Source organism: Scatophagus argus, chromosome 3 (assembly GCF_020382885.2).
Source record: "Scatophagus argus isolate fScaArg1 chromosome 3, fScaArg1.pri, whole genome shotgun sequence".
NCBI classification, from domain to species: Eukaryota; Metazoa; Chordata; class Actinopteri; family Scatophagidae; genus Scatophagus; species Scatophagus argus.
Genome location: NC_058495.1, coordinates 10,847,167 through 10,872,911, shown reverse-complemented (window position 1 = coordinate 10,872,911; position 25,745 = coordinate 10,847,167). Strand labels below are relative to the sequence as shown.

Genomic DNA, 25,745 nt, shown 5'->3' with positions numbered 1-25,745 from the left:
TCCCCGGGCTGGCTCTTCCCTCAGTCAGCCGTTCCTCCCTCTGCTACATGGCAGCTGCACATTAAAAAAAGAAAAAAAAATCCTCTGAACCCAGGGGAGGGTGGACCGTAGGAAAACACAGTTAATACTGGAAGTATAAAAATAAACTGTAGTACTTCAAAGGTTTCAGCCTTGCCGAGCTGCATGTTGCTGCTTTCTTTAGGAACTTTTCGAACATGTAAATTTGGAATGAAATGATGCAGAGTATATTGAATATTTGTGCATTTAGCACTGAAGGACATCCTGAAACAGCGGAAACGCGCAGTGAAGATGGCAGTTAAGCATATGAAAATGAATTGAGCCATAGTAAAGTGCTGTCAATACACATGTGAGCCTACAGGCTACTTTATGACTATTTCTAATTTGTGCTACTTTATAGGCCTACTTCAATTCCACTTCATTTCAGAAGGAAATATTGTACTTTGTCCTCACACTACATTAACTAGATTTAGTTACTTTACAAATTGAGACTCCACATGGACTTGGTCACTATGAAATATGCTGTAGTGATATAAATCACACAGCAGTATATAAATCAGTTAAAATTAGCTCCACCCTCAATCAGCTACAAGAGGACAATACTGCCTGCACATTGTACGCATCAGCATTGATAATTTTATAATTAAATGTGTAATATATCACTCACTGAGGGATCCTATAATGAAATGTCAGTCTCAAAAACTTCAATATGAAGTTCACATAATAACAAGTAAGACAGAGAGAAGTCATCTGATATTCATCAAAAGACTAATCAGTTTACATCACTCACACTTTAACAATTACTTTACACCTGTTCAGAGGTGTAAAATACACGGGAGCAACTGCACAGTTTTGAATTAATCTTCTTTGGTACTTATTAACCACAAGGGGGCGCTAAATATTAACCAATAAACGTTAAGACACGTGGAAATAGATGGAAAAAGTCAATCGGGAGAATTTGTCATGTTGACAAAAAAATAAAAAAATATATAAAAGTAAGAAAGAAACGCACAAAGCAAACGTCTACAGTTAGATTTTATTAACTGTAAATATACAAAACTCTTTCAAAATAAATTCAACTCTCAAACTCAGCATACAATCAAAACAAGAGTTCAGAGTGTGTTTTTGAGTCTGTTTTATTTTGCGTGTTTGTTTTATATATTCAGGAAATTTTCTTGCTTTTACTGATCTAAGCATCTAAGATGATGTTTATGAAAATCAACATTTAATCATCAGCGCCATTTTTGAAACAAAAATAAAATTTCAATCCTAAATGAAGTAAAAAAAACCAAACATTTATTAACCCTTTGTATAAACAAATATCACATTATAACTTAAACGTCTGAACACCTTTTAAAGTCCTATGAAGCAATGCAGGTTTAACTGTTTCTATCATACCAGAATATTACAGTATTTGACAGTTCACACTGAACATCATGCAGATAACATTTTTAAGAACCAGTTTGTTTAAGATAACAGGCTTAAAAACCACTTCACAAAAAAGCAAACAGACAGCTAATACATCATAAATTTTTGGCCTCAGTGCATTTTCTTCAAATCACAAAAATGTTGTTGTACATCTATTGCTTATGATACTTAATAGCACTTTAAAATCTCACAGGTAATACATATTCCTTTTCCCTCCTTTGAAACACAACACACATTTTAAATCTTCCCACAGTCACATAAACAGCTAATCAGAATCAACATGCAGAAACAATGACAATTCCCAGTAAAGTGAAAAACATATAAAGGATTGTAAAATAATGTCCATTAGAGCACACAACTGCTTTTAAATTAAACAGCGAAAGGTTGTCCTATGTTTGATTTAAGTTATAACATGATGTTTAAAACAACTCAGACAGCTGATCCTTTCACACAGACTTAATTACGCCTCATAACAGGATAAATATGCCATTCACAAGCTTCAGTGATAAAGAGCTAGAGATTCACTTTAAATATTCTCATTTCAGGAGTGTGTCTGCACCGACTCCAGCACGCTGCTCGCAGCCTCATTTAACCTACTTAATACCAACCTTGAAAGTGGGTTCTCAAAAGTGTTATCATTAGTCCATTTAACACAGAGCTATTTTTATTCATCTGTAACAGGCAATAAGTGAGAGACACTACCCTAATTCAGGCATCTTATTGTCATACTGTGGTGGCGGAGTGATGGGTTCAATGGTCACTGGATTCTGTGTGGGGCTGCGGATTTGGAGGCGAAAGTCCTTAAGGTGCAGTTTGTCTGACTTGATCCTCCTCACCCTGAGGGGCCTCAGTAAGCGGCTGGCCCGGCTGCTGCTGCGGGTGGGCAAGCTTGGGTTTGATGTAAGGCCAGGTGGGCCAGCCTGGGGCTCCGCACCGGGTTGAGCTGTAGCTGGCGGCGGATCATTAAGAGGGGTTTCCTCGGTGGAATTGTTTGTGGGCTCTGTTCCCTCATTTTCCACAGCAGCTATGATGTCCTCATAGGACGGCAGCTGGGAGGTGCTTTGGCGAAGGTTGCTCTGGCGGACAGGATAGGTGTCAGTGCCAACGACCTCCTCGTAGCTCGGCACGTTGAATGTGGTTGGGTCTGCAGCTCTGCAAAAGGATGCAAAAGGTGAACCCCAGTGAAAGAGTACAGTATAAAACAAGACATTCGAATACAGTTTTCACAAACAGTAGCATGGGTACACATTCAGCAGATACAGAGGAACATGATCCTTCGTTTGGGGTTGTGTTTCTGGCCAACTGATGAATACAAGTGCAAGATTTACTCTCTTTTAGCTCTGTTTTGGTTTCCACAAAGTCCTGAGGGAAATATGTGGCTCTTTAGCTGCTAAATGTTCCATATATGTTCACCAGATAGTCGCAAAATGTGACTGATTGCAACAGTTGTGACCAAAAACAATGCTTTAAAAGTGATGGCACTGGGGGAAAAAGTTCTGAAATTTAAAACAAAAAAAATGAACTGAGAGAAGCTAAAAAGCTTCACAAAGCTGAGCTGAATTGCACAGTTAGAATTATTTTGTCCTCCGTAAAGCCTCTCATATTATCTGAGGATCTCAGTTTCTTAGTTGGACTTCAGGATTTTGCTTTGTGTTGATTTTGCTTCAAAATCGAGCTGCCTCATTGAGCAGGATTGCTAATTTAGCTGGAGTGACTGTAGTGAGTGAAATCAGCTCTTATCTTGTGTCTGTGTGCTTAAAAGGGCATACTCAGCAGTGCAGGCAGAGGTCTTTCACAGTGGTTCGAGTTCCACATTTTTCCTCAGAAGAATGGACGTCAGGATATGAGTAGTTCAAAAGAAATGCTTGGCAGCGCTTTGCCGACAAGCTAAATTGATTCTAAATTCTTGTAGTGTGTTCTCTATTTTGTTTTGACTTTTAATTATAATATGATTGAGGTTAAAGTAGTACCCAGAGATCAAAGTGATACATTTACAAGAAAAATGCTGGACATTATAGTCATAAATTTCCAAGGAAAACAATCTGGAAAATAGTTTTGGTTTTTTTGTCAAGGAGCCACACCTCTTCACTTTGCAAGGCTGAGCCAACTTCATCACACCACAGATGCAACAACTGACAAAAAAACAGAGATGACAGAGTCATTACTCACGGTTCTTCCTGCTGCCCTGCTGCGATGAAGACTCCTCTTGCTGGCGGCTGGTTACTGCTGTTGCGTGCTCTCCTCTTGCTCCTCACACCGAGGCAAATAGATAAAAGCAACAAGGCTGCCCCAACTCCAACCAGCACCATAGCCACTGTCGAGGACTTTGTGCTTTCTCTGCCATCTTCCTCACCATCATCACTGCCATCAGGCTTTGTGGTGGAGTTGCCTGTTGCAGTAGCCTCCTTGTCCATCGGTACCACAGTCCACACAATCATGACAATACCCAGGGCGATGAGTCCCACGCCAAGGGCACACAGGGCATAGTGAGCGCCTGAACCGCTGCCCTCTGAGCCCCCTCTGGCACGGTCGTTGCCACCACATATACCCCGACTGGAACACATCCCTGCAGGACAAACTGCAACAGAGAGGACCGCCACCAGAGTCAGAAGAGACTAGAGACAAGGAGACATAAACTCTAATTGAAAAGCTGTCATACTTTAACTATCCAACGCACACCTGGTCTCACCATACTGGTCGACATTCTTTTGGTAAACAGGGAGTTTGTTTTCTCACATCGTGCCTTATTTCACAAAAGGATTTTATGGAACCACAATAACTTACAACTGTTAAAGTGGTTGGTGCCAATCAGCTACACAAGGTGCATCAAAGGAAAGGAAAACCTCCATATGATGCAGCACTGGTAAATACTGAACAATGACAATGAAACCTGGGAAAACAGTGACTGGTGCTTCTGAGATTAAGAGAATTAAGAGATAGTTAATCAATTAGTTGTTTTGTCTATAAAATATCAGAAAATGGCAAGAACCAAGGTGACATCTTCAAACATCTTGTTTTGTACAATCAACAGTCCAAAATCCAAAGATATTCAGTCGCAATGAGAAAAGCAGGGTAACCCTCACGTCAAAGTGGGAACAAGCAAATTGTTTGTTGTTGAAAACTGACCCAAACCATTAATCAATTATCAAAACAGTTGCCTAATTATTTCAACTCTACGCTACATTGCTGCCTGGACCCTTGACCCAACTCTGACACCTTTGATCATCTGTGTACAAGTCGAGTTAACATCCCTCAAGCTCAGATCAGAGCAGAGCCTTGTCATCAAACTAAGGAGCATTTTATTGCTGCAACAAATGGTTTTATTTCGGAATAATTTGGTTATTTTAATGCTCTGCTTCCTCTTCAAACAGAAAAAACAACAACGCTGAGTCTGTTAAACGTGCCGCAAGAGTGAGAGAGTAGAGTGTGATAAGAAAAGAACAAGTGCAGTGATGGGTCCACACATGTCTTAACATGACAAACATGAACCTGGGAGAGACAGTGTCTCTGACAGGAGTGAGTCACACCCCGGGAATGAAGCTACAGAAAAGTGGTCACGCCGATAGTATGATGTTTGGAAACACAACTGCAACAAGTTGAACATGCAAATAAATTACTCAGAATTCACTGTGTAATATACAGTAAAACACAACGGAACATACGAGAATACGTGTAAAACTAGAATATATACAACAGTTCATTACAGCAACCCTGCAGAATGGCTACCTTTTATGAAGCTTAGAGAGGTGGTGATTCAGCGCTGGCTGCTGTACTTGTACTGTACGTGTTCATATTACTGTGTCTGTATGAAGTACGTACACCCACTTTATTGAGTACATCCAGCTGGGGTGAGGCCCTTTCTTTGTTTATGTTGTCCTCACCTTTCAAAACAAAGCAGTATGTTCTCAGAACACTTACAGCAAAGGTCTCACATGTATACAAGATGTTTGACTTCAACCAATCAAACTAGTTCATCTGAATAATCTTTAGAGGACTAAAGAGTAAACTACCTAGTATTTCTATTAAAAAAAATGAAATGACTGAACAGTCTGAGAGGTACACACATAATTTTGTGTGACATCAATAGGATTTTGGTGGCAGATCAGTTTGGAAACCACCTCTGGTTCATTTCAGATTGCTGAAAGGAGTTGAGTGTACACTGCTGGATTAACTAAACTGACAAGTGGTTGGAAGCGTGCAAACAGTGACATCCTTTTAATCATTCTTTTAATGATATCCGCTGAAAAAAAGAAGAAAAAGAAAGAAAGTTGGCTGCGGCTGTAAAAGCCCAGCATCTGGTCAGCACTTGGTCAGCAACAATGTTCACCTTGTGCTGCCCTGATCACAAAATGCAACACTGGTACTAAATGTGCTGCTGTGCACCAAGTAAACAGCCTTCATACCTCTACACTGCAGACCAGTCACTTTATCTCGATCAGTTCTAGCTTAACAATAGAGATTTTCATCTCTATCCACTGTTTGCTGTCATAAGAACAACCTGCTGTCAAGCAACAATGAAACATCAGTATTGCTGCTGTAATCACTATACTGTAGGTTTCAGTTTTGCAGATATTTTAAATTTGCGTACATTAAAATGCTAATAAATATCTATTGCTCATTATGATATTTAGTAAAGTGGTAAATGGTACATACTTTCTATCAAATTTCAACTAAATCTGACTAAATGTAGCATTTTCAACAAACACAGTGCACACAATATTTCAACATCTGTCTACCAGATGTGCTTTAGATAACACTGGATCTAAACAATTTCACAGTGTCAGTGGCAAATAAGTGACACCTCATTACTATGCAGTCCACAGAGACGGACACCAGACAGACCACTTAAATGGTGATTTTCCAACACAAGCAGTTATTATCGTACATCTGAAGAAGATCTAATGGTTTCTTTTATTTGTCGTTTTTCGCTGTCCATTCTTGGTTCACATTGCAAACTACATATTAAAAAGCAGTTCTATGCACAAAAGCAGATAAAGTTGGCAAAGTCATTACTGCAGGCTTGTCTGACACTGCTTTCAGTCACCTCTTCATGGCAGGACAGAATATGTGAATTTCTGCAGTGACAGAGATGATAAATGACCTGATATAAAGTGTTAAAATACAGGACATATGCTGTCCAAATGAAATATGAACCCGTTAGTGGAGTCATTCTGCACATCTGGTGTAAAGAGGTTATAAATTTGTCATAAGTTTGTGTCGCTCATATTAAAAGTTCACAAATACAGCACAAGTGTCAGTACAAACAATTTAAGGGCTTTATAAAGTATGTCACTGGGCTCAGAGCTACTCCAGTGTGCTCATAAAACGTGACAAAGCTCCAAATACGTAATAAGCTGAAGGTTGTGTATATACATCGGCCACACGAGTTTGTCAGCCACTTTCATCTTGCTACAGTATATTGATTTTTATTATAAAAATAATTTTCAGGTCAGTATGGACACGTGTGACCAATGACGGCACATGAACTGATGTGATCATAAGTATTAAAGGACTTAAAGTATTTCACCAAATAGTATAAAAAAAACTTTCAGTGGAAGCCTATTGTGAGGATACAATCACATCATGTTGTTGTTTTATCATGATGATTTCAAGCAAACTTTAAACCTACCAAAACAAACAATCTCAGAATCGTGGAATGTTTTAACATCAGCAGTTCAGTTGAGTCAACTCAACCTGCTGATGAAGACAGCGTATTTGGTCAAAAGCTCCAGAAGCAGAAGCCGGTAAGTGGATTTGGAGCTGAAACTGTCTATTAAGGATTTTGTTTTACGTGTGCGAAGACATCTGTTTGATTTAATTGTAACTTTACAAAGTGCATGTTGTGAATTTGAGCTGCACAACTAGCAAATTATATAGTCTGAATGGGAATAATTCCACTTTTGTAAACTATTTCAGTAATTGTGTTCACTATTATTTCTCCAATCCAAACAATTTCATTATCATTTACAGCACTTAAGTTCACCAATTACAAAAGCTGTTTATTCATGTCTGATTGCCTCAGATTAACAAGTGGAAAAGCGAAACCAAAAAGTGTGATGCGAAACCTGACAAAATGAAGCTGTGTGTTTTGCTGTCCTGTTGATATTGATGAAAGAAAATTTTGTCCAAGAGAAACCAACCTGCTTTTTATCCACACCCAAGAGTGACTGGAGAACACCACCCCATCAAGAAAATAGTCTTACATAATGTGGAATACACGTGAATACATGACATACAGAAACCCAAATTCAAATTGACTTTACTGTTTATTTTATGTGTCATAATGTAACACATTACACATACTGGGAAAATATTCTGATTGATATTGTGATGTTGATTTCAGCCCTGACACACACATTCTGAGAGTGTTAAAAAGCATGAGCTGACACAGCGTTGTCCGTTAAAAAAAAACGGATCAAACATCAGGACTGACATGACTGATCCCCTTTAAAAACACTCTGTAAAGTCATGGTGGACCATGACTCAGTTTTTAGAGCTACAACAATCCCTGGCCTCAGATTAACTTACATAAAAATAATTCCAGTGGCACTGATTTATATATATGAAAACGTCAGCGCTGCTGTGACGTTGGAGCTGGTAGATTCCCCTCGATGAATTACTGGAACCAGCATGGGGAGAGGAGAGCGTGATAACAAAATACCACCCTGTACCTACTCTTATACACAGGATCTCAGATATAATATGGTATATGGCTGACTATTACAATATAATTTTTCAGCTTTCCTTCTCAGTAGCATGGATAAACACACACACACATATATATGTAGGTGTACACTGTACCTACAGTACACATATGTACTGTAGGTGATTGATTTGCAATTTATGGCCCTCATGTGCAGCACATGTAAAACAGGGTGACAGTATGGTATCACAGGGCAGTTTGTGGAGTCATGTGTAATGGCTGCTTTGCTTCTTGTGCAATAAGACACAAAACTTGAGCTTTTCTGCATGCAGGCCTGCTGAGCAGTTTGCATGGGTGTGTCCTGCTTAACATCAGTACACTTCCAGTCTTGTATATATGCACAAAAAGTCTCCCTCTCCAGTTTTAATCACAGACCGAAATGCTTCTTCTATCACACTGCCGCATGGGCATGTATAACCACTAAGCCAGTAAAATATTATTGGCACAGGAAAACGGCTAAAAGGTGTGCGACACTGTCCGTCCTTCAGTCAGAGTGCAACCGGTGCTTTCATTGTTTGTAAAGTAGGAAGGGACCTCGGAGGGTGGACCTGTCCCTTCGCAGGAGCTTTCAACTCAACTTAGACGCACACAGCTCCGATTTAATACTTCATAGAGACAAATTTCTGACCCGGGTCTGGCTGAACGGATGCTGGGGTTGTCTCTCTTGGAGAAAGAGAACTGCAGGAGGCCTTACCTTTTCACCGCTCAGTCCCCAAGGACTTCCCTCTTCATCGGTGAGTTACCTGAAATACGCAGGTGTTTTCAGGGAAAATGAGGAAGAAGACATAGACGCGACAATCTGACACCCGCTTCAATTAGGCTTTCTATTTCTAGAACCACAAAACTGGATCCCCCCAAAAAAATATTTACTGCTACAGATAACAATATAGTTTAGAGGAACTTTGTTCAGACCCCAGCCGTGCTGAAACCTCGTCCTGCTTGTGAAGTGTGCCTGTGACCTGTTTTCCGCTTGGTCCTAGTGCTGCTCAGCTGAGCTTCCTCTGAGGACAAATCAGTGGCACAAGCGCACACCCGGAAACAGATCTGTAAAGTGACTTGAAATAGAATAATAAATTACAGTGTAACTTGGTTAATGTTGTAGTTCAGGCGATTTAAATGGTTATAAAACAGTAAAAGTGCAGGAATGGATGAACAAAAAAATTTAACTCAGCTTATTTTACTTTTATCTTAATTTATTTAGACTCTCTTTAAAAGGAAAAAAATCTTCTTGCTCTTCATTACTATTATTATTATTATTATTATTATTGTTGTTGTTGTTGTTGTTGTTGTTGTAACTGTTGTGAAAATTATTTTCTTGATTGACCAGTTTGGTCTATGAGATACGCGATTGGAAAACAGAGACAAGATACAGCAGAGCACAAGAGGACATCTTCAAATTGGTCATTTTGTTTGACTATCAGTCAAAATCTCAATTTAGTTTATTTTCATATAAGACAAAGAAATGCAACAAATCCTGACACTTGATACACTGAGGCTATAGGTCATAGTTTTGCTTCATAACAATCACTTATACAGTCAATAAAAAAAAGCCAAAACCAAAAGGTTACTGGTTCGACCCCCAGACGTGCACAATAAATGTGGTGAAACAGCCACACAGTTTCCCATTATCATCCTTGAAGGGGCCAACAAGACCATTAAACCCCACATGATCTGCTCAAAGGATGAGGCTGTGCTTGATTATGATCTGATTATCCTAAGTAATACAATATAAAAATGGTTTATTTGCCATTTTCACTTTCACTTTTTCATTCTAAATGTAATCTTATTTGCAGTTATTCTCAGTGTGATTGTACTGCGAAACTTTAAGGTCTAAATGTGTGTCAGGCTCATCTTGAATATATTAATTCTAAATAAAGTCGTTTTCAAAAGAAAAGCACACTCATTTAAACTAAGGGGGACAAACTGCCAACAATTATTTTTTAATCATTATTCAACTCAAAAAAAAAAAAAAAAAAAAAATCCTGAGCATATTTTTTTGAAACACCGTAAAGCTGCACATCACAATAGCTGCACAGTATACTCTATATCTGTGCAGAATCTCCATAGGATAAAAACTCAAAGATATAGTGTGTAGGATTTTGTGCCATCTAGTGGTATAGTTGCAGGTTGCAACCAACTGAACATCCCTCCTCTCCTTTATTGATAGTTGACAAAAATTTCACCTTTAAAGTTGGCATACACGACAGCTGCGTGAAGACAGAGGGTAAACATATTAACACAAACACCTTCCCTTCTGGTACACTGCAGGGTTGAACTGGTCCAGTCTTCCAGCTTAAACAACTTTGCTTTTGGCAACTGGAGGAGACGCCCTGAAAGTGGCAGAAAAACCTGTTTTCTACTATTTGAATTAACCTCAGGCTTTCAGCTGCACACAGTGTGACACTTCAAATGTGTGTTTTCATGCTCAGGAACAGCAAACTGTACACAACTGTGTTATAAAACATGTTTACAACTGTACAAAATATATCATTACATTCTCTCTATGAAGTTCATAATAGAAGCAACAACTTTGCCTTTTTCAGTGCTTATACAGTATAAACATGTGGTGGCCATATGCCTAAATTTGCACATCACATTATCACTTTCAAAACCCAATATTCACTTGTATGCTTTATCTACATATCACTTACACAGGGTGATTTTTTAGCAACAATGTCACATGAAAAACAACAGATACTTAAGATTATATGATGTAACATGAAGGAGAAGATTTTATCAGTTTCCCAAAGTACAGAATTAATGTTAAAGATTGTCTCGTGTGCTAGAATAAGCAGTGTCATAAAAGTTGTATCTCTTGGCTATTTTGATGACAAGTTTAGCTCAAAATTTATCCCAAATTCCATATATTTTAATGCTGTCTTAAGATAAGGCCTGCTGTGTATCACATTAATGGTATTAATAATAATTTGCGTCGGCCAGTGGAAGATCAGAAGAGGCGGAAGACCTGATTTGAGCCACGAACAAAATCTCACTCACTCAGCTGCTGACATGTCACAATTCAGAGGATTAACAGCTGATATGTGTCTACACAGTGAAAGTTATTGTGACATTTTCCTTCATCTCAAGTGGAAATAATCATTTACTTACATGAGCAACAATAAAAAGTACATTTAACTGACTTGTTAGAAACTGGTGAAAGGGAAATAAGCAACAGTGCTGTGAGACCTGTTTCCTGTAAGGCATCAATGGAGAACAACACTGATCTTTTATCACGTGTAGGTTATTCTTAAGCCTTCCATAAGCTTCTAATATAAAACTGCTTTCCGAGAAACAGAATTGACCCTCTGTTGTTCTTGTATTTACCAGTTTGACTTTTTCAATTAAATGAAACAACCCTTTAAAACAACTTCCTCTTAAAAGTCCAGCGATGCTGAGTGTAGGTCGCTCTCAGTAGTAAACAGCCGTAATACAATAACAATGTAAACAATAGTAACAACGCGAGTGATGTCGATGGCGAGGCTCGTTCAGACGTTGGTGATTTCAACACTCTTGTAGGTGTGCATCGGGCTGCCTTTGGCACGAGGAATGGCCTGAACTCTGGCCTCTCTGGGCAGAGAGCCGCAGCTGCCGTGGAAGCCCAGGCCTCTCTCCACAGAGTGGCTGTTTGCACGTAACCTCAGTGGACTCTGGGAAAATGATAAGGCATAAAACAGAGTGTGCATTTTTTTAAGACTTTGAATCCACAATAGACGCTGAGTTTGAAAGGAACTGTGTGTAGGATTTAGTGGTATCAAGTGGTAAGGTTTCAGACTGCAACCGACTGAACGCCCTACCACTCAACCTCCCCTTCCGAGCGTGTAGGAGCACCTACTGAGGCTGCAAAAAATGTGTTTGAGTGGCAGTGCAGCTTTATAGAAGAGAAGCTGCCTTCTTTAGATATAAAGGGCTCATTCTAAGGTAACAAGAACACAGCGTTTCTGACTTTCAAATTCGCCAATAGATCTCCCTAACTCTCTCTCACACACAAATGCACACACACATAAACACACACACACACACTCAAATACAATCAGCTGACAATAAAGTGAAACCATTAAAAACTATGACCCAACACCGTTTCAATTGCGTTTTCCTCTCAATAATAAATACCATTTCTGAGTGACAACATTTTCATGGACACATCTCTGAAATGTATGAAATAGCTTTTCGATGTACGCACAAGACTTATTTTAAATCCAAGTTATGATGCATGTCTTAGTCCACCAGACCATAAGGACACCATTCATTATCTTTAAGTGCTTAGCCTGACATACAAAGGGTTTGAATGCAGAACCCTCTAGCTATGAGAAGACAGTGCTCACCAATGCACCATTATGACAACCTGGTGCTGATAAGGGTAATAAATAAATCCGCCAGTCCACCAGTTACTAAAACTTTGTATAAATACGTTTTGTGCAAATGTTGTATTACGACATGATGTTTCAGTGATATGTTAGGAGTGTGAAACGATACCTTGGCTGATCTTCTCATTGACCCCCTCTCTTCAGCAAAGCGGTTAACAGCCACAGGTGAAGAGGAGCTGATAACCTCACCGCCCTGCTCTGCACTGCTGTGAATACAAGACGTAACAAGACACATTCATTTACCTACCCAACATTAAAGTTTAAATAATTAGATCAGTGGAGGGGATATATTTTTAATCTCATAGAACAAAATCAGTTGTTGCTTTAAGAGTAGGAAGCAAAAGGAAAGTGTGTAGCAACAGTCGAACGATCTACCTGTGAGGGACAGCGAGTGATTTCATCTCTTCATACAGGTGCCGATGCAGCATGTGTTTGTTGCTGGGGATCCCCAGGGCTTTGGCCATGGCCTCTGTGTCAAAGGACGGATCCAGAGCTATCACAGCTCCATGGATCCCTTTACCCTGAAGATTGTCTGCAAATTCCTGAAGAGCAAAACACATGGGCAGCTGAGGGGGAAGTGCGAAAATTACAGGATACTGAAAGCTGAAGACTGGAAATGTACCAGTTATTGTGGATCCAGGAACACACCTGTATGGTATTTTCTTACATCTCTTTGCTCACGCCAGTCTTTTTCTACTGCAGTCTTTCAGCATTCATCATTTTTTTTAGAGGGAGTCTTAGAAACTAGTGGTGGTTGCAAGCTAGTATCTGGTTGCAATCGGCCCTAAAAAGCGCCAGAGCAAAGGTGAGTACCATCACTGATCTCCCACCCACCTTGAGGTCTATGTCTCTGATCCACTTCATTACTCGGTGACATGTCCAAACAATGGGGTCCCGGTCTTGGTGCTCACATTTTGCCCGCCGTGCTTGCAGAGCCTGTGAAAACACAATATGCAGATAGCTGTGGGAGTATTTATGTGTCACAGAGAGAAGTCAGGGAAGTGTGAGGGTCAGCTCAGAAGCTCATGCAGCAACAGGGCCTTCTGAGTGTCTCTACCCATAGCGGTCAAGTAAACTTTATCCACGGATTGGGGAACAACTGCTGAAAAAACTTTACTCACTATTGAGGCATTTTCATCTAAAATCTGACCTCTTTATCAAAACTGACAATCTGTAGGAGCTGGATTGCCAGGAGCAGACTGGTCTGGTGGTACTGATCGCTGATGTTGAGGAACCTCTCCAGGTCTCGGCGGCTCAGAGAGTTTAGCACTCGTCCGTCCACCAAATTAGTCTGGAATGTCTGGGAGTATTGAGGCAATCCCACATCACTCAGCCATGATGTTGCAACCCAGTGGTGGTCCATCTCGGACGCTTTTGATAGTCTGAAAGATTAGACACAACAGATCAGCAGTGGTAGAAAAAGTGCTTACGTCCTTTACAAAAGTAAAAGCAGCACTGTTCTGAAGTGGTGTCAAAGTAAAAACTTTAAATTTGAAGTTTAATCGACTTGAAATAAGTAAAACTTGTTGAAAAGTTGAATACAGTTGGTTGATTACACTTAATTCCTGCATGTATTTTTAGTGTACACAGTAAAAAAAAGATAGGTCTTGCATAAAAATATTACTTAAAATTGTGTTTTCAGTATTATCAGCAAACTGTATTTAAAGTTGTTAGTTAGTTAAGTTAAAGTACTCATAATGCATTAAAAAAACACCCTTATGAGTGGTATATTATTATATTGATTATCAAAAAGATGTAGTGGATTAAAAAGTACAATATTTCCATCAGGACTGCAGTGGAGTAGAATGTAGCAAGAAGCGGAAATATGGATTGAATTTATATTTAATTACAGTACTTGAGATAATGTACTCTGTTTCCTTCCACTGTTGATGGGTAATATTAAACTTACTTTAAGTAAGTTTTTTTTTTTTTTTTTTTTTAAACAGTATCTTCAGTATTTTATTGGCTGCTACTCACCCTTGGTCCCCTTCAGCTCTCCTGTAATCCTCAATGGCCAGTCTTAGTTTTCTGCGATGAATGGGATTCCTGATACCCAGACCCAGCTCTAAATCCTCATCTGTCAGGCCGAGTAGCACCTAAAGAACAGAAGTCCAGTTCTTTATCCAACAAGAAAAGCATACAAATACAGCCATCTGCTAAAATTATTCCTCACTGCCAAGCACAAACTAAACAAACAATAAAAAAAACCCACTAACTAATAAAGGTGTACCTTGCCACTTTTGACGTTTTCAGAGCAGGCTTGGCTGTACATGGGCATTCCCATGACAACCTCCAGCCAGGCCTGGACTGCACCTGCCCTCCACAGCGACATGCATGTGTTTCTTGTGAGCTCTGCTTGCTGGAGGCGGTCCAGCTGATCTTCTCCATCAGACAGGCTCTGCTGTGTGAGGCTGTCAGAGTCTGGATTGATCAGGAGACGTTATGGTGTGGCATACAGGAGGGGATTCAGGATCAGAGGGATATGGAAATCAAAAAATGACTAATCTGGAGACAGATTTACATGAAAACCAGAGGGGGTTTGCACTAAAATACACTTCAATATCAGCATGTAACCATAGCAACAAACTAGATGAATATCAAAATATCTTATATCAACAACAGAAATTTTCTGGGTTCTCCTTGTTTTTACTAATATCAGTCAAGTCAAAGTCATCAGCCCACTGGGAGAAAAATGCTTTCAGCTCTTTGTTTTTCCAGTATTCAGACTTGAAATGCTTTGAACTTGCACTATGTGGCCATTAGATGGAGCCAGAATAATCTATGTCTGTGAATGTACTGTACTGTGGATGGAAGTAGCTAACAAGTTTAATTCAAAAAATAAAATAAACAAGACTACATGGTTGAGTGCAGCCACACCTGAAATGGTGGTGACATTCATAAGACAGACAAACCATTTAGTTCTTCTCTTTAGAGTGTAGCAGCCTGATCAGCTTTAAAACTACAGTACCGTGTTTAGTAAAGTTGTTAAAATACTTCAGTCATTATCCGATGATTATGAAGGGACTTAAGACCATTAGGATAATGTATTAGAGACACAGGGATTATTCATAAAACATCATGCTCCTGCCCATTAACAGCCCATCTCGACAACAGGGAAACACGGATTCATACTGAACCGACGAATCCAGGATGAACTGCGTGTGTTTACCTGATTCGTCGTGTCATGCTTACAAAAACGCTGCATGCAAGTCCACCATCTCTTTCGGAAAAGTTTCCCAAAACAAAATGACACAAACTTGAATTTTTCCAATGGACCTGAGTGATATGAATAATCCCCAGAGTGCAGAAACAGACAGCTGGTAATCACAGATGAGGAGTTACTCACTGGCAGGAGAGAGTTGCCATTAGAAATGGCAGGAGGAGAGGGAGAAACATGTTAGACTGGGACACAAGAACAGGATTACTCATGGAACAGAAAACTGCCACATAGGATGTATTCAGTTACTAGTTTTATTTTTAAAATAAGATTTCATTTCAGTTATAATTCATTTTGAAAATGCTAAAACCTCCTCAACATCTGGCTGCAACAGCTGCAGCAGATAAATATTTGAAGTCAACTATTGTGTGTCTTTTTCTTTTTAAATAAAATACTTTAATAGATTTCATCTTTTACGCAACATCTCCTAAATTACAAACCGTTTGACACAGAATTATTAGAGGAGGGATTCCACAGAAAGCAAAACAAACACAACAAAAAGAAGAAAAGGGGAAAAAAGAAAATAAGAGGAGCCGTGCATTCATAATGCAAGGAGAGATAACTCGGTAAAGGGAAAAGGCAACACAGGAGCAACACAGGATTGTGGAGATTATTAATTTGATTGGTAATGAATGGACGTCTAATCAAAGCAACACAGAGGGATCATGCACGTGTTTGATGCGCATTCCTTTGTCACATGTTGGCACATGTTAAGATAGCTCTCAGTAAGAATGAGTCAGACAGAAACAATGTTACAAGCCTGGCCCGCTGACAGCGACAGAATGATGCGCAGATTTTCTAAAGATGAGTGTTTAACCTTTGGCACTTGCACATAGTTTCGACAGCACATGAGACTTGTGCCTGAATATGCATCGTTGTTAATTTTTTGTTTGTGTATTCAGGTCTGTCATGCAATTACATTTTTGAAGGAAGACTGTCTCTAGTTATTAATTGTCGTCACTGAGAATATCACTTTCTGAGGTCTTCATGAAAAACTCCCTGCTGTCCACGTCATGATGTGTTTTATCAGCAAACACCGTGACCCAGCATTCTAAAATGAACATGATGGTAAAGTACTATTTTTCATACAACAGAATTTGGCCAATTAAACTTCAATGGATCTACTTTTTGAATCCCATCAAGTAAAATCTCCTCTTTCATAATAAGAAAAATTTGCCAAGTAAAATTGGGAATAAGAAGAAACTTAAAATCAATTTTGCAAAGCATGAAAAGCAACTTTGAAGTAACAAAAGTTGAATGACATTTACAGTAAAAACACTAGTTTCACAATAACTTCTATTTACATATGAACAGCAGTCCTTCAAGTCTCCAGTTATAAAAAACACATAAAACATTTTGACATTTGGAAGATAATACAGCATAAACATGTCTACACATAATGATAACCCCATGTATATATTTATAAGCATGTAAACATATATACATATGCATACATGTACATCTATAAATATATATCTAATTTACAAACATACAGTTTAAGGGTAATATTCTTTACATTTATGAGGATAGCAGTCTCTTTTAGGCTTTTCTTTTAAAATGTGCCCCCCTCCCCGCAAACACACACTCAAAACACTCTTTACACATAGTTAAAGCCAGGTGGGTATCCACACAAATTTAACGCACACACACACACACACGCACACGCATGCACGCTCTCAGCATCACCAGTCGGCATCCTCCTCTATGTAATAATCAGGAGTTGCTGTACCATCAAACAGGCCTGGGTCCAGTGACTTGCGCTGTTTGCCCCGAGCGAACACCCGTGACAGGGATCCCAGAGTCATCTTCTCCTTCTTCTTCTTACGCTTCTGGTCCTCCAGGTCCTCCATGGACTGAGCAGGACAGGGGAGACAGTAAGTTAGGTGAAAAGACTGATACTCTAATGTCTGTACAGTTAATAAAAACCTAATGACATCAGCCAGTAGGCCTATCTTAACATCAAGAGTGGATACAGAGGGAAACAGCCACGTCGGCTCTGTCAAAACGTGACAAAATCCACTTGCTGCTAGTGATGCACCCTGGGAAGCTTAGAAACTTTTGAATGGTGGGGGGGGGGGCTGCAAATCTGGAGTGGTGTTTTTATCTACCTTGCAGCAACAAAGCAAATAAGTGTATTCCCAACAATGTTAAACTATTATTTTAAAGTGAATTAAAAGCAAAACAACATCATCACTGCCACCACCAAGCAGGCAGGCTGACACCCAGCAGACCGACAGAACGGAGGCACAGACACAAACAGCAGAAGACGAAGAGGAGGGAGGTACTTATAAAAAAGTGTAGAGGTGTGATTACTTGGTCGGGGGGGCCAGGCAGCTCTTACATTGCAGAGGGAGTGGGTCCGGTGACGAGGTGAGTTGATATCGCTGGGCGTGGAGGAGCGGTCTCCATCGGCCGCAGAGGCGTCAGAGATGACAGAGGGCTGGCGAGAGTGGCAGGGACTGATCCTGACCACAGCTGGATGTACCACGCACATACACGCACGCACACACACACACAGACATTGAAATATTCCCACTGTTAGCAAAAGAAACCTCCAGGAAACCCTGTATTAGTATGTTGAGTCTGTCAAAGCAGCACCAAGCGGCACACAGGGACTGAGAAGCCGAGCATATAAGAGAGCTTACCCTGTCTGTCCGTGGTGTGTCCGTGGTACAGCGTCTGTTGGCTCTGACGGATGGCAGCAGTGAGCGGCAGGTCAGCCTGCATCACCCACTCCTGACTGCCGTTCACCACAGGCTCTGTAGGCATGGCCAAAGAGTGGCGCTTGGGTACGTCTTTTGTCAAGGTGGCCAGGGACTGCTTTGCCTGGGAAAACAAAAGAAACAGAGGATGACTGTGAGCTGAAAGTACACACCAACATATACCTTTTCATCTTTGTAATTTTTTCCAAGCTTTTAATTTGTGTTTTCTTCTCGGTGTCTTAGTGTCTGTCATGCATTATCGAAAAAAACATTTTTCATTTCATGTGTGCATGAAAAGTGCCATATAACAAAATGTGCCTCACATAAACTCATATAAACACTCTATGCATGCATGAATATGTGTGCATTTGCACACACACAAATGCACACTACATAACTAAATACAGGATCTTTATATCTGAAGGATAAGATAGGACTATTCTATTTTTTTTGTTGTTGTCAAGAAGAGCACCACCAGAGCACCAAAAATAGTATAGTATTAGTATATAGTATTTATGAAACCGTATACTTTATTTCACTCCGCCACAGAGTAAGAGAAATAATAACGCATTATTCGTATTGGTCTTTTCATGAGACTGCTGAGAAAAACAAACAAAAAAAATATATTGAATGGAAACAGCTCTACCCTTTGAAGCCAATATTTTTATTCAGCATCAAAAGACCTGTCCATTTCAGTGCCAAAATTATACATATTTGATGTTTTCCACAGGATTTTATTATTGGAAGCCTTTGAGAGGGCATTCAACAGACATACATTTAGTGGTAAAGGAAACAATTGGAAACAGCAAAATTTTAAAGCAGAGAAGAGAAGAGAAGAGAAGAGAAGAGAAGAGAAGAGAAGAGAAGGCTGAAATATATTTTGTGGCTCGGTTGCCTGACAGCGATGCAGCTCTGGCACTGATGTACCAACAAATCTGATCTGTGATGCAGCTTGATGTGAGGATCCGTGGGTGGTTGCGACTTGCCGAGGGAGCAAGATTAATGACACACAGACTGACAACTGTACCTCCGAGGGACCGATACAGCAACACAGGAAAAAGGCATGAATTTCTTCCTCAGCCTGAAGAAAGAATTAATGCTTTGCGAGAGGGAAGGGAAGAGGATATATGGCAGAGCGGCTTACTGCATGTGTTTGAACTGATATGAATGCAGCAACAGGATTGCAAACCCACACCTGGTTTGAATTTACATCTTACACACCAGATAATGATGCTACGGTGACACCAGTGTACTCGAGCTGTTAATTCAGCCAAGTTGCAACTGTGTCTGTGTGTAGGGTGTCTCACCATGGTGAGCTCCGCCTCCAGTTCTTTGACCCTGTTCTCCTTCATGTCCATCTGAGATCGCAGGATGTTGGCCTGTTCTGTGGCTTCTTTGGTCTGCCTCCTCAAGTCCCACTTCTCCCTCTCCAACATGTCCTTCTCCTTTGCCAGGGCTTTCACTGCATCCTCGCTCTCCTGAAGAACACGTGCACAAAGACATACTTAATCCCCACCTAATGTCATATTGAATAATGAATTGAGAGGCTCCGCATTTGAGTCGAGGAACATTTCACAGTTGCATTCTGTTCTAATCTTTTTCAAAAGTTGTTGTTTTAAATGGCTGGATGCCACTTATAAGACAAGTGATCTTACTAAGGGCAGTAAGAAACTCTTGCATCAGTACCGGACCTAAATTTGAGCGTATAACCTGACCAAAACCTGATTTTTTTTTTTTTTTTTTTCAAGATTTGTAACCAAGGTACTGTACATGGCCGCATGGTTTCCCTCTGTTGTCTTTCTATTCAGCATTTCAGTAGTATAAGTATAAACATTTGATAAAATGTTTCTAACACACTATTATACAACAGTGTCCACATATGAGTGCCTGCAGGATCAGCTATAGTTGTTGGCAAATACTTAATATTATCATCTTACAACAACAAAATTTACAGATTCTAAATTTTTAAAACATGTCTTTGCCTTCTCTGTGCTTATAGGCCAAGATATAGACCAGTTAAGATATCTGCAGTAAAGGTAATACTGACCAATCGGCTGGGCTGTTGTTACCTTTCGGTGCTGGTCGTAGTTGCGTATGAATTCTCTGAGCTGATCTTCTCTGCTGTCCAGTGTCGTGTACAGCTGCTGCATCTGACTCACCAAGTCTGCCTTCTCCACCTTTAGACGCTTACGGTCTGCTTTCATAGCTGCAACACACAGACAGACACATTCACACTCGGTGCAGCACATACATGTGTAAAACAAGATCTGGCTGCCTCCAATTTAGAACCAAAGCTTTGCCATTGCAGCAGGGAGCCACTAGGTGACACTGTGTCTTCTGTTGAAGAGGCGCTGCAGCTGGAGGGGTTTTTTTTGGGCGGGGGGGATTTTCAAAGAAAATGATGTAATCAACTCAAAAGATAAGTGGCACAGTGACACTTACGCATTCATACATGAGACTGTTTTGACTGGCATGTGGAAAATCTGTTGGCTCATCCCTGAGAAGACCATTTGGATGTGATTCCTTTCAATCTCATTCTCGGCTCTTTGCAAGCATAAACAACAGCAGTGCTTTTCCTGAGAGACTGTACTCAACACAGAGGCCAGACTGGAACCTATACTTTTCATAACTGCACACATATATCAGCATTCTTTCTGTTAACGTTCAGCCTCTTCACATTTTACACTCGGCACTCAAACCTGTTTTTCAGCAGTTACTCAACACAGTCTCTGAGCTTGCAGTTTGTCACCTGCAACTCTCGGGGCAGAGCAGAGAACCATGCAAAACAGTCGTGTTTAATTATACTAAATGCAGAATTGCCTTTTTGGCTTTCCATCTTGTTTTTGTTGTAAGCAGTTATGCGGGACAGACTTTTCGTGGTTTTACTTCTTTGCCAAAGATGGGACCTGTTTGGCTGCATAATGCTGGATTTGCTTTCATACAAGAAATGTTAGCAGTGCAATACATAATCAGCAATGCATTCCAGTCTATATCCATATCATATTAATCTTGCACAGTTAAGCTTGTATGCCATGACTGATGGATGTTAATTAACATGAGATGAACCTGGAGTCTACTTGGCCGCTCATCAGGGCCAACACCCATTTCTGAGCCGAATAATGTTGTAACATGTGCGCATATCTTCTCTCTGAAAGTTACAGTTTGTGTGCACACATTTAACTCTCTCTCTCTTTCAGTCGTAATGAAGATAATAAATTATCTGGTATATGAAATGTCACACATGTTGACTGAGGGTTTCTGGTAGGATCACAGGCTCACGGATTTAAATGGTCACTGCATAACTTTGATTGTAGACTTAACTTCAGAGCCATTCATCTACTGGGTTGTTGTAGGGTAGCTATGCTCATAGATCTTCATCAGTGACAGCCTACATACGGGCTCCTCTCCCTCTGCTGTGACAGGAAGGCATAGCAGGTATATAGTTGTGAAAAATGAACAGTGTAGCTCAGTCCTTGTCACTATTAAATCATTTTCTGTAGTTACTGTGTGGATGTTGTGCACTGCAGTGTTTGAACCAGCCTCAGTCATGGGCTTGTTTTAAGTACATACATTTTTAACCTCTTTAAAAGTGCAGAAGTAAACTTCTTTCCACACTCTCTGACATACCATCTGACGCTTCCTCGTTAGAGCGAAAGGCAACTGAATAAAACACATCATTCCTGTGAGTAAGATAACAAACTCCTTTAGCCTGAATATTGTTGGAAATATTTGACGTAATGTAACTGCACAACTCAACTAAATATTGAATTTGAATGAATGAATTTGGATCTAACTGTTGATATGAAGGGTACTAAATGCTTACATAATTTTGAGAAAGTATAGAAGTCAGTATGAAACATTTACATAAACTATTTACTTGTATGGAGCCAGAATGTCAGGACAAACTTTAGGCTTGTCGCATTTCTTTTATTTCTTTAACTATTCTGCTTTTAAATTGTTTGAAAATTCATATAGAAGTACATATAAGGTCATAACTGATGTTTCCCATCTGATTATATACTGGAGACTTTATGTTTCGAGAAGTGCTCAGTCTGAAGTGGGAAATGTTTAGCATGACAACACAGAATTACAAACTAGCTGACTGATATTTTCTTTGGTGAGATAAAATGAAAGCGAGAGGGTGAAACTTCTCACTAAAATCTCAGACTGCTGTATTTGCTGTATATTGTGTGTAGCTGTTGGAAATAAGGAGCTCTGGAGGATTAGGTGAGATGACAAACCCCCTGTGTTGACTCCTGACCTTGTAAGGCCTCCTTGGCACGGTCCAGCTCCTGCTCCTTGTCACCCAACTGCACACGGAGCTCAGTGGCCGAGAGCAGATTGGCAGAGCAGCCTCCCTGGGTCTCCTCCAGGTCCTTAGTCAACATGTCCTTCATTTGCCTGAGCAGGTGGACCTCCTCTTGAAGCTGAGCCACCTCCTCACGCAACAACACTGTGGGGGACAGAGAGAGGAAGAGAAATATTGTGGAATTTAGAGTATGCAGAAGAGGAATGAGGAACCTGAGGGAGAATATGAAATTAGGGGAGACAGAGTCAGAAACAGGAAAAAAGAGAAAATTGAAGTAAACACGAAAAAAAACCCCATATGATAAACCAAAATAGTGTAAAAAATATGACGCAGGAAATGAAGCGTGATTATGCAGCACATGGCAAAATATTGCCTGAAATCAACACATCAAACAACCATCAAGACTCATTACTCCCCTCAGCCGTGGTCGCAGGTGTTAAAGGAATTCAGATAAATGCTGAGTGACAGACTCTTGTGAGGGTAGTGGCTAAGTGAGAGACAGCACACTGATAACACTTAATAAAATATCAGCGAAACGAGCTTGAGCTTTGCTCCTCAGTGTCGTGTTTTCCATCTGCTGTGAAACGCCTCCCAACCCTCAGGGAAAACAGGCAAGCAAACAGGAGCAGGAAACACAGGAGAGGACACAGTGAACTGAGCAGTGAACAAACGGACACGAAGAGAACATAATATAAGAAACAGACTACAAGAGGTCCTTCATGCTTTGAAGTTGTCCAGCAAGAGGAATCCAAACAAGCAACAGAGGAACAATATGTCATAATGATTTACATTGCACACATAAGGGTAGAAGACCTGAACAGAGACAGGTCACATAGAAGCAGCCAAAGCATTCAGCTGTACTAGAAAATCTGATGCCCGTGACAAGAAATTTGCAATTCGACAGCAAAAAGCTTTATGATACCACAGTACTATTTATGATGGAAGAGCAAAACAAAGCGTCAACATGGGTAATGCGAGAAAGATCAGGTAACTAATCAAGAAGTGGATCAACAGAAAATTAATCAACAAACAATTATTTAAGTCATTTATCGGCTTCTCAAATATGCAGATATGATTCACTTTATGATTTTGTCTTTGTGTTTTGAATTCTTTTTTGACAAAATAAGCAATTTGACATCTGGGAACTTCTCATTAGGATTTTGTCTGCATTCTAGTATTTTATAGATGAACCAAGTAATGAGTCAATTTAAAAAATAGTCAACAAATGAATCAATAATGAAAACAATCTATAAAATGAATCTATAAAAACACACAAAAAAGGAACAAAATTAGAAGGCTACAGCTTGGCTGGCTGTAATTCTCATTTTAAAGAGGAATTAAGTTTTACACAGATAAAAGTTGAGGTCCAATATTTTGTGTTATCTTTAGAAGTTGTGGTAAATTAATAATATTTTTAAAGTCACATACAGTATAAATAATTAGTAAATGACAGCAAATGCTTTGCTGCCCGCAGACATCACTCAGACATTGCTTTTTTAGTCTTTAAAGACAGAGAATCCTTATATACTTAAAGGTATTACTTGAGAAATATAATATAGTTACTGTATTATTCAATTCATCATTATTCAATTTAGTATTAAGTATTAAGTTTAGCATTGTAACATGTAAGCATTTGCAAACAAGCAAAGTGGCACCAAAGACAAAGCGGCCGATGGGAACGTCGTTAGTTTTGCAATCAAACCCCTGGACAAACTGACCTAATGATGGTGCTATAGAAAACTCTTGTGGGATCACTAAAGTTCACAAATATAATGAATGTTTGCACTACATTACAAAATCAATCCAGTTGTTGTTTAGACATTTAATTTTGAAAATGAAAATGGGATCACTGGAATGATTAAGGTTCCTCCTCTGGGGACCATTTAAAGTCTACACAAGATTTCATGGCAATCTGCCCAACAGCTACTGCGATATTTCAGTCGGGACCAAATTGGTGGACTGATAAACCAACAAACAAACATTACCATCCCTAAACCAGGCTGCTAGCATGGATGAAAAATATAAAAAGTAAAAAATTCAAAAGCTACCAATGCAACCAAATATGAAGTCTGTGTGTGTTGTGTGCATGTGCGTGACTCAGAGAGAAAAAGAGAGGAGGTCTCTGCAGGCCTGCAGCCAGATGTTGCGGGGCTGCAGCAGCCCCGATAAGAGACGGAGGAACAGTCCATCGGTCTCTGTCGACTCAGGACTATGGAAACAAACTGGGCAGCTCTGTGCTGCATGTGACAAAAACAGTTTGTTTCCCTGAGAGAGCAATCTTTCACAGCCCTCTTGCAGCCTAAATCTGCTTATTCATCTGTTTACCTACAGGCTCTCCTATATTTGTCACGGGGAGCCCAGCTGCAGTGCTTAATGCCACTGCACAGACTTGTGCATTTTTGAGGTGCTTTCTTAAGCTCAGCTTAATCTCCAACTCTGAACAGGCTGTTTAATTTATCAGCTGCTCTTCCTGGGATGTTGAGGTTCATCTTCTCTTGCTGCTAGTGGTCAACTTAGCGGAGAATTTGGTATGTACAGCACATGTCAAGTGAGCCAGTTTGAACCTTTTTCTTTTTCACGGGAATCTATAAATATTTTAGCAGTTTAGTATGTTGTAGGATCACACATTCAACACAGAGCTATATTTGTCTTCTCTACAAATAAGACATTTAAAAATGGTGTGAGAATTGTGTCTTGTCCCGTATTTACAGCAGATTTAGTGAGACGTCTATAATTCACAGAGAAGTAACATAATTCTCACAAATCCAATTTAGCTATTATCCCCTCACACAGACCCACACACACACACACACACACACATGCAAACACACTGGCTGAAGTATACACAAATGCACTTTCACACTTTTTCCATTATCAGGTTTCTTTAAGGTTTCAAAAATGGGAGTGAAATCAAGGCAAAGAAAACTTCCTGAGATCTTCCAGTCTTTTCTGAATATGTCTGAGAAATGTGTGAAGGAACAAGGCTGCTTTACTGCACACTGAC

The 25,745-nt window shown here is 39.9% G+C and overlaps 2 protein-coding genes across 11 annotated transcripts in view; both read right to left on the bottom strand.

Moving 5' to 3' along the window:
* Positions 1-1,035: 1,035 nt before the first annotated feature.
* tmem51b (transmembrane protein 51b) lies at positions 1,036-9,169 on the bottom strand. Of its 3 annotated transcripts, none has more exons than XM_046383399.1 (4): positions 9,062-9,169; positions 8,844-8,892; positions 3,616-4,024; positions 1,036-2,598 (listed from the first exon to the last, which is right to left on the bottom strand). In XM_046383399.1, exons 3-4 carry the CDS (start codon positions 4,008-4,010, stop codon positions 2,145-2,147), a joined length of 849 nt encoding a protein of 282 aa, XP_046239355.1. In that variant the 5' UTR covers positions 4,011-4,024; positions 8,844-8,892; positions 9,062-9,169; the 3' UTR covers positions 1,036-2,144. The 3 variants fall into 3 exon arrangements, with proteins under 3 accessions (XP_046239355.1, XP_046239358.1, XP_046239357.1); XM_046383402.1 differs by having other exon boundaries at positions 9,109-9,162; XM_046383401.1 differs by having other exon boundaries at positions 3,616-4,061; positions 8,844-9,102.
* Positions 9,170-10,148: 979 nt separating this feature from the next.
* Positions 10,149-25,745, bottom strand: part of kaznb (kazrin, periplakin interacting protein b) — an 83,721-nt gene continuing 68,124 nt past the window's right edge. For 3 of the 8 annotated variants that reach the window (XM_046383393.1, XM_046383391.1, XM_046383392.1), the window contains 13 exons: positions 22,694-22,885; positions 20,502-20,638; positions 19,740-19,910; positions 18,376-18,556; positions 18,072-18,205; positions 17,460-17,583; positions 14,744-14,934; positions 14,491-14,609; positions 13,664-13,895; positions 13,348-13,449; positions 12,889-13,055; positions 12,623-12,719; positions 10,149-11,796 (listed from right to left, as the gene is read on the bottom strand). In XM_046383393.1, coding sequence (XP_046239349.1) covers positions 11,635-11,796; positions 12,623-12,719; positions 12,889-13,055; positions 13,348-13,449; positions 13,664-13,895; positions 14,491-14,609; positions 14,744-14,934; positions 17,460-17,583; positions 18,072-18,205; positions 18,376-18,556; positions 19,740-19,910; positions 20,502-20,638; positions 22,694-22,885 — 2,009 coding nt within the window. In that variant the 3' untranslated portion in view covers positions 10,149-11,634. Of the gene's footprint in view, positions 11,797-12,622; positions 12,720-12,888; positions 13,056-13,347; positions 13,450-13,663; positions 13,896-14,490; positions 14,610-14,743; positions 14,935-15,970; positions 17,584-18,043; positions 18,206-18,375; positions 18,557-19,739; positions 19,911-20,501; positions 20,639-22,693; positions 22,886-25,745 lie in introns of those variants that run through there. The other 5 variants (XM_046383396.1, XM_046383397.1, XR_006842961.1 and 2 more) reach the window with 5 other exon arrangements.